Source organism: Pteropus alecto, unplaced genomic scaffold, assembly GCF_000325575.1.
Source record: "Pteropus alecto unplaced genomic scaffold, ASM32557v1 scaffold98, whole genome shotgun sequence".
NCBI lineage: Eukaryota > Metazoa > Chordata > Mammalia > Chiroptera > Pteropodidae > Pteropus > Pteropus alecto.
This window is the reverse complement of record NW_006443570.1, coordinates 9,692,065-9,701,462: the sequence shown is the minus strand read 5'-3', so window position 1 is coordinate 9,701,462 and position 9,398 is coordinate 9,692,065. Positions and strand designations below refer to the sequence as shown.

At 37.4% G+C, this 9,398-nt stretch overlaps 1 protein-coding gene across 1 annotated transcript in view; it reads right to left on the bottom strand.

The window, feature by feature from the left end:
• The window catches only part of ANKFN1 (ankyrin repeat and fibronectin type III domain containing 1), a 330,895-nt gene that overhangs the window by 36,299 nt on the left and 285,198 nt on the right, over nt 1-9,398 (bottom strand). The window contains exons 8-9 of the mRNA XM_015599115.1: nt 3,074-3,171; nt 620-710 (exon numbers count right to left, since the gene is read on the bottom strand). Coding sequence (XP_015454601.1) covers nt 620-710; nt 3,074-3,171 — 189 coding nt within the window. The remainder of the gene's footprint in view (nt 1-619; nt 711-3,073; nt 3,172-9,398) is intronic.

The following is a 9,398-nucleotide window of genomic DNA, read 5'->3' as shown; positions in this document are numbered from 1 at the left end:
TTAATTAAATCTGGTTAATAGAGAGTTACCAAATACATCAGGGCATAAACTATCTCAGATAATTAGAAGAGGCTTTTGCTGGTTTTTTCAGTCACCACTGCAAATATTATGGGTTATATTTGTGGCAGAGTACAGCAGAGTGCCTGTTAGCAAGAAAACTTTTCTTCTGACAGAATATAAGTAAGATTTGCTAGATTCCTGATGAGGAAGCGGGTAGGAGAGCTAAAAATGAACTGCACGTACTCTGGGCCAGCCAGTCCCGCTGCGTCATTTCACTACATCCCCACGAAAGCCATGTGAAAGGATTTGATTGGACCCATTCTACAGATGTCGAATTGAGACTCAGAGATTTTAAGTAACTTTTGAAGGCCATGCAGCTACTAAAAGGTATAATGGGTATCAAATTTGGTCTTGTTGGTTACATATTTTCTCTCCTTTCATTCCACTGAGTTGCCTTCCAGGGGAACATTTCTACAGAGGAATCATTCATTATGTGGCCCAGATGCTACCATGAGTTAGTCCCACGAAGTGGGGAGAGGGAATGGCAGTGACATCCCAAGGATGGAGTTGGAGCTGGAGCCTGTTGCCAGGCTCGAGAGAGTTCACCGCCACTACCTACTAGAAGGAGAGGCACATGCTGGTGTCGTAGTCTGAGCAGGTCCCCATCCTTTCATGTTATAAGCTGAGACTTGAACAAAATACTGTTGTCCCTGCAAAGTATCAAAATAGAGAGAATGAAGCATCAGGAATTTTATTTAATCACTTTTACCCGAGAAGCAGATTCCCATGTCTCATTAGCTCATTTGTCCCTTGGGAATGTATTACGCTGCCACCCATACTTTACCTTTCTAGCTTTTCTTGACTGTTATGTTTACATATGACAATAAATTTTTGAGGTGGCCTCTTAAGTTTCTTTGTGCTTTCTTTTTTTCCAAAATGGAATATCATAAGTACTTTTTCTGACCCCTCCAAAACAATTATACACCAGTTATTAAAAATCACGGTTCTGTAAGGTTTCCCCAAAAGATTAATTTCTCACCCTCATCTCTTTCTTCTTATTGTCCTCTCCCCAGAAGCAAACACCATCACCGTTTTTAGCTGATCAACTTGCTTTATAAAATTAACCAGCTATAAAAAACATCTTTCCACATTAGTACCTTAAATGTCTACTTCGTTCTTTTAGTGGCTGCATAGTGCTTCACTGTGGGCAAACACAGTCATTTATTTAACCAATCTCTCACTGGTGGACATTTAGATTGTTTCCATATTTTATGCTGCAATAAATAATGCTGTGATACATTTTTAACTCAGCTATTCTAACTTCTGAAAAATTATTTAATGTTATTTAAATTTTAAAACAATTAATACAATGGCTTGCATTCTTTAATGTTTTATGGTGTTATGAATTAAAGAGTTATTTTTGTTTGCTTATAATCTTTTAAATTGTTTTATATGGTTTTATGTTTTTGCTTTGAGGAATTTTTTTTTTTCCTGGTGAACTCAAAGGGGCGTTTTAGAAGCCAGCATTTGATAAAACATTGCTTGCAAAAATTATAAAATGGTGAGGAAAATAAACCTTTGTAGAGCCTTTGCTAGAGGTTCGATAATATTGGCCTTACCATATTATAAAGTTAAATATTTTTAACATTAAAATGGGTTTCTACATACCTCAAGGTTATGGAGGTTCTGTAGAAGTGTAAATCTACTTCTAGGCTTTTATGTGATTAGGATAGTGTCTGTGTTGTTCTCATTGGACAACTAAGTGGAAAAACTTAATCCCTATAAAAATTAGTTCAAATATTAGAGAAACTCTCTATGGAGAGCTTTCCATTTTTATCACCATATCGCTTTTTCTTTTAAGCAATGAAAATTCCTCAGGGTTCTCTTCTGGCCCTCTTCCATCATGTGAGCTATAGGGTTGGGATCGGTCTTCTGCCGATAGCATCTCCGGGGGCCACCCATTCAGGGGTTTGTTTGTTTTGGTAATCCACAGTTTTGGCCCCTTGTGTAGACGTGTGATTAGACTAAAAGTCAAGATTCTGTGGTGGTGACCCAACCACCAGGAATGCTGTTAAAATAAGCTGGTTCAAACTTGAAGAGATGCAACCTAATGCAGCTTTTTAATGCTGGGTTTCAGGATTATACTTTACATAAAACTGTTTTAATTGATTAACCTTTCAGAAAAACAACAACAAAATTCTTCCTCTACTTCTCACATATGAAGGTCCTAATATGGTAATTATTTGAATTGGGCCAAAAAACAAACAAACAAAAAAAACAAAAAAAACCCCAGGTTGTGTTTAAGTTTACTTAAAAAAGTTTTTTGATTAAAAAAAAAAGATTTTGTGATCTAGTTTTGTTGCATTTTAATTGAGGAAATATAGGGTTTGTTTCAGTTTGAACTGATTTGCTAGGTGTTTTTATATTTTGCATTTCATATGTTTATGTGGTTTATAGTTCTATAGATAATTAACATTTAAGTTTAGATTGGTTAAACAAATAAGCACAGTTTGTCCCAGTTTTTCATTCACAGTTTAAATTGGTTCAGGTTACGGAGAAATGTAGTGCCACCATATATAGTTTCTTTTCTGTGAAAGCAGATTTAGACAGATTTTTTTTTTTTTTTTTTAATCAAGGGAAAAGGATTTCTCTCAGGAAATTGTGTGACTCCGATTGATGACTGATCTCAACCAGGCTGTGGGGGTGAGGGTTAGATGGGGCTGTTATTTTTACCATCAGACAGGGAGTCAAAATTGGATCTCTCAGAGCCTTTGATCCCCCTGAAGATTAGACTGTGATCCAGAAAGCAGCAGCTTTCAAGGCTTGCATGAGGCCAGTCTTTTTCTGATCTCCGTAGAACATGGCAACTTACAAAGTGGTTCATGCTGTCTGCTCACTCCTTTGTGGGGTTCAGATTATGGATACCAGACATATCATGCTTAACGAGTGGCAGTTGTTGCCAGAGGACTGGGTGTTGGCTGTTGCTTCCAGAATAGGCACTTGCTACCAAAATCTCAGCACAAACATCGGGTGCAGGGAAGTGAGAAGTCTAATGGGAGGAATAGGCATTTACCGTTGTGAGCCCTGTAATTGTGCATCTCAGCATCTGCAGGTTTTCCATGATGATTTCTCCAGCCAAAGGACAAAAGTCTTTAGACATGCTCCATTCCACTGGGTTGGGGCGGGGAGAGAAAGAATGAGAGATTAATTGATTTGGTCATCTTTTCAGGAGCATATAATCTCTCTTAAAAATAGTAGATTTACCCTCTTTTGCTTATGCTGACACGTCTAACATTCTCCTTGAGATGACAAGTCAATTTCCAAGTTCACAATTATTTTTTAAAACCGGAACAGAAAATAATTATTAAACAGCGATTAATATACCTTAAATATATATGTGTGTGCGTGTCTGTACACATACCCATACACACTCACATGCTCAGGTATATTATATATAAAAGTTCTTTGTATATAGAAGATAAATTATTTACTGCATATAGGAAGTTAAGGGTTCATTAGGACATTACCTTCTATTCATCCCCCAAGTCTGGTTTCTGCTTCCTATTTTACTGAAAGTGCTACTTCAAGGTCCGAGTGACATTCTCATCTCAAATAAAGAAGCCTCTTTTCATTTTCTTCCGTATAATTTGACACCTTTTCCTTCTGGAATCATTCTGTTTCTTTAGTGTCTCTTGTGCTGCTCCCTGGCTCTCCTTCCTGATATCATTCTCCAGGCTTTTTCACTGACTTCTCTTCAGCCCAAGGATTTAGGATTTGTGGCCGACCTCTTCAATGCTTCCTCCACACCTGACATCCCCAAAGTGGGTATTTAATCACAGTTAAATCTAACACCCAAATTCTAACACCCCATTTTACTGTGAGACGTGTCCTTTCGCAACATTTTCCATTGGTTGAAAAAGTTATGATCAGGAAAGATAAATTTTGCATCATTGGTAAAAAGTCTTAAGTGACAGTTTACACATAGCAGGATTTAAGGCAATCCTAACTGAATGAGGAGCTTAAGTCACATGGAAGACAAGACATTTCTAAACCTTGTGATGATAAGCTATAGGCCTTAAATTTAAATTATATTCTCTATGACATTTAAATATTTCAAAATTAAACCAAGCCATCCCCGAATCCTGCTGCTCTCCTGACATCACACAATCCCTCTGCTTTAGAATTGCTGCCCTTGCATTCTCTGCCTTTCTTCATTTTTCTCCTGGGAATCTATTTTGCTCTCCTCACTCTCTAAAAATTGCACTTCTAAAATTCCTAGTGCTCTGATCATCCTCGACAGCCTCTTCTCAGGAAATCCTGCCACGCTGGCCTCCCTTCCTTTTCGCACCCTTCTTTTCCCTTGGTTTTAGTTGCATCCCCTCTTCTGCTTCTTCTACCTCTTGGCTCCCTCTTTTTAGGCTCTCCTTGGTTTCTTCTTTTCTTCTTCCTTTGATTTGATGTTCCTTGAGGGTCTGACTTTTTTTAAACTCCACATACTTGACCCAAGTAGTGACCTTATCCACGTTTATGTCTCCAACTATGACTCTTGAAACCGTAATTTTGGGTATAGCCTCTTTCTGGAGCTCTAACTTCCTCCTATAAATCTTTATTCCACTTGAGTATCCCCTAAGTACTTCTCTTTGCCAAAATATCTTTCTCCTCTCGTTTTCTCAATTTTAGCTCATGGCATTGCCTCATATCCAATCACCCAACCCCAAATCTCCTCTTTTTCCCCAACAATTTATACTCAGTCAATTACTAAACCCAGTAGGTTCTCCTTTCAAAGTGTCTCCTATAAGTTTCCCTCTCCCCCTCACACTGAAATTACTCTAGCAGGTCAACTCTGCAAGTGACCTTTTTATAGGCTTGATAAATCAACTCTGCAAGTGACCTTTTTATAGGCTTGATAAATCAACTGATCAACTCTATTAATTGATTTTCCTTTTCATCAACTCATCTTCATATACAATCCTCTTATGATAGCTTGAATTATAGTTTAAAAATGCAGCTTTAATTATTTCATTCCTCCACTTAAAATCTTCACAGTGTTTTCAAAATAAAATGAAATCTTAACAAGGCATTCAAGGACCTTCATAATCTGATCTTAACCTTACTCTACTCTCCTCATCTTCTGCCATCTCCCAAAGCAAAGTCCTTGTAATATAAGTCCCTGTTACCTGATTATTGTGTGTACTTTTCTGCCTCTGTGTCTTTTGCTCATCTTTTAACCTTTGCTTGGTGAAACTCTACCAATCCTTTAAGATTTAGCAAAGCCAACTCTAAATTCCTCAGGAATAATTAATTAAACACACCTGTTTCTATGCTCCCAAAGCCCTTTATTCATATAAAAACAAGATTTATTGCACACATATTATGCTTTATGGTTTGTGTCTCTTTCTCTTGTTAGATTGTGAGAAACTTGAGAATAGGAAAAGTGTCATTCATTTTTCCCCTCTTTAGTTCATAGATCTATGTGCTTGGTGCATAGAAGGTGCTTACTAAACTTTTTACACAAACACACACACACACACATACACACACATCCAGAATAGGCTAGTTTTTCCACCTTGGAGATATTTTTCTTCCATGTGAATCTTCTTCTCTAGTCCGTTGACCTTTGAAGCTCTCAGGCACATTGTAAAATCCAATTAGGATTGAATGAGTCTAATGATTAAAGTTAATGTTAACTTAAAATCAGCCCTATACCTAATGTTAACTTAAATCAGCCCTATACCTCCTTGTAAATACGTATTCTAACACACACATATATACACAAACATATGTATGTATGTATATTTTAATATATATATTATATACATGTATGTAATTTTTTTCCAAAATGTTTTATTCTACTTATTATGAGCTACTAGTTCTTGAAGAAGTCAAGTCTCTGAAAGTCAGATCGGAGAATAATGTTGCATATAATTCCAGCTAAAGGAAAAAAGCAGTCATCGAGGGAGTTATCACAAACAAAACAATGAAAATCAGTAGCAAACGTTCAATGACATCTAGCAAGAGCAAAGAATATAGCAAAATTCTAGAAACGAACATATCCTTGGTTGCCATTGAGACATGCATGATTGACTGATGTGGTGGGGCTCTAAACTCAAGGCTGAGAAGCAAGAACTTCTTATTCCAGGCTAAGAATTCAGGATGATGTCTCAAAAGAAGAGCTAGGGATTAGTGGGAACGGCACCAGATCATCTGGCAAGTGATTAATGCAAAGTTTCTCAAAGATACACTCTAAAATTTCTGAAGAAACAACAGTTTATTTATGAATAAAAGCTATTTATGTTCTATTGAAATGTGTTTTACAAAGCATATTTCAGATGGGAAAGAGGGACTGGCTTTTTGAAAAACAACAACGGCAAAAAAATCCGTAGAAGCAGGTTTATAAGGAGGTGTGGTCCTGCTTTGGGATTTAATAGAATGTTTTAAGCATTTAAGTCTAATTAGATCTGACAACACATCTAGATTTCAAAGAGAGAAGGGACTAAGGAAAGAAGATTCACTTAGAAGGAAAAAATTCTCCATGTTGGAATGGACAATCTATTCTGGGACAACCAATAGTCTTTTTCCTCTATGTGCTTCCCTGGGTTGGCGGACTCTTCTGACATGTAAAAAGGAGCTTCTGGCCATTTAAAGAACGTGGGAGGGAAACAGAGTGAGCAAGAGTCACTTTCTGAGCCAGCTGGGAATTCTAAGAAGTCAAGTTAGAATGGTCTCTCTGGAAAGTTATGTGTAGGTAGTTTAAAGACTTAATATTAAAGCCATGAGAAAATCACATATAAGCCTGCTCTAAATCCCTGTAGGGCTGGAGCCATGTAGCTGAAGTTTAAAACTCTATAAGACTTCTAATTTTAAGATAAAGATCAGGGCAACTGTTTCTACTTAGGTCTGGGAAATAGAAGCAGGGTTTAATCGTGCAATGGCTCATAGCAGTTGAACATTAGCAAGAAAGCTACCAGACAAAACCTAGGTGTTACTATTTCTTAAAATTTGGCTCTGGCTCAAACCGTGATTCATTATATTTATATCAAATCACTTTGAATATAAATGTGGCACTTTGTTATTTTAACAAATATTTTGTTTTTATCTTAGCTTTAGAAATGTAGAGTCATTTGGGCAGGAGAATTCTAGCTGAACACCACCATTTTCCTGATGACAGCTACGTGAACCAAAGGCCGAAAGCATAAGAAAAAGAACTCCTAAAGGTCTGACTGTGTCACCTGAAGTCTATAATGTGAAGAAAAATGTCACAGAATCAGCGAGAAAAGTAGAAAATTAATGACTAGAAGTGTTAAGATGCATGAGCAGAGAACTTAGTCTAAAGCACAGGTAAATGTCAAGCCTCATGTTGTGACTGTGTGATTGTTAAACCCTGCTTTAGCTGGTTACACTTTTAAGTTTCAGGCCAGCTCTTTGAAAGATGAAGACTATACAAAAGTAAAGGCATAAAGAAATAACATCGCAACAAGGTTCAACTAATTTCTATTTAATTGATTAAAAAAAACCCCAAAGCTGCTCTTGTCCAGGTTCTCTCTGAAGTCTCTAATGCCTCAAAGCCTAGAGTTATTTTATCTTGTTCACACATCAGGAAGAGCATACTGTAAAATTTACTCTCTTGCTTCTTGCCCAGGCCCCACCCAAACAAACCCTCCACTCTAGCTTCACCCGCCACTTGACCTCAGATCCATTGCTCATGCTGTTTTATCTTTTGGTTCACGGTACTCTGTCTCCAGATCAATTTCCTTTTATTTCAGACAGGTCTGATACAAGGACCTTTCCTATCTGTAGCTTTTCCTGGGTTCCCATGGGAAGCTCTTTTGCCAATTTTCCCATAGCAATTTTAATATGTTTTACATTACACTTGCTTTATTACTTTGTGTTTATTTTTTAAGACACCTGTCTCCTCTGTAGTTTATAAGCTCTTTGAGGGCAGGGACCATGTGGGATTAACACCAGTTTCCCAAGCACCTATCATAGCACCTAGCCCAGTATAGGCGGCTCAGTAAATGTTGGGTGAATTGAATACTTGATTCTTCACTTTCGAATGCTAAAACCTAAGGTAGACAGAAATCTGATGCTGGTACATATAGAATAAGAAAATAGTATCAGAATAGAAAAAAATGTAGTCAAAAGAGAACAGAAGATTCTTGAGCTGCCCAGTAAATGGTGGAAATGGAGCTTAACTCTTGGCCTCCAGATTCCCAGCATCCCAGACTTTTCACTTACCCATACTGTCTCTCAGGAACCAAAAAAATAAAGGTTTATTTCCTGTTCCCTATCAGCATTTCTATGGAGCCAAAACAGCATTTTTACTGGCCACACTCACCCCGGCGCCTTAGCTAATGAACGGAATTTGGCTAGACTGCCTAGCCCAGCACCAGAGCATTATGAAATCTTCCTCTGATCCATCTAATTGTGCAGTTTCAAACCTTTTGGGCCAACCATAGCACAAGAGGAAGAAAGAGGGAGAGAGGGACGTGCCGAGAAACCCAGAGAGGGATCAAATATAGTCATTTCTAGAGATGAGAAGATGTATCTTGCTGAAGCATGAACCCGCTCAACACTTGTGGGTTTTAAATTGGGAACTGACGTGAAAACTCTGGATCTGGGAATTCTGTTTAGCTCTGGCAAAATACGAGGTCGGAGCCGTTCGCATTTTTTATTTTAAATTCCCTTGGTAGTCCTAGGAGCAGGGGCATGCATTACATTCAAACAAGAATCTTTATTGTTTGCATAGCACACAGTCTTCTAGTTAATTAGAAAAACATTTTTTTCCCCCAAATTAAATTTCCCTAGAAAAACAATGATTTAAATTAAGGGCAAAAAGGCTTTTTTTTTTTTTTTTTTTTTGGACATTTGTAAAGCCTTCCTACATCCGCTAGTTCTAGAAGATTCAAAGCAAAGTTGGAATTGGAAGGCTATATTCATTTATTTCTTGTCAGATCTGCTGTCCACACAAATAATATGTGCCTATCTGTACACATTGTGTACTGTTTTAGTTTTGCTTGCCATATGGTAGTGACACACAGATTCAGACAGGAAAGACGGATGTTTAAATATTAAGGTTTTTGAAAAGTACATAAGCATACAAATAACCACAGAAAAAGTCGTCTCCACAGTCTGATCCATTTGCTTATTTATTTTCCTCTTAATAGTTCATCCTATGTCTCTTACATAAAATTATTCTTTTCCTTGATCCCATTGGCTTTCTAAATGAAAGGTATTATCATTTTTATGATTCATACTACTACTAACAATGCTTTCTCTCTTTCCAAGAGAGAAATGGTTTCGAATGAATACCAGTCTTCAGAGGCCCAGTTGCTGCTAGGCTAATGTCTGCATCGAGATTCTTGGAGCTTCACTTCTCGTGTACTTAACTGGGGCCACTT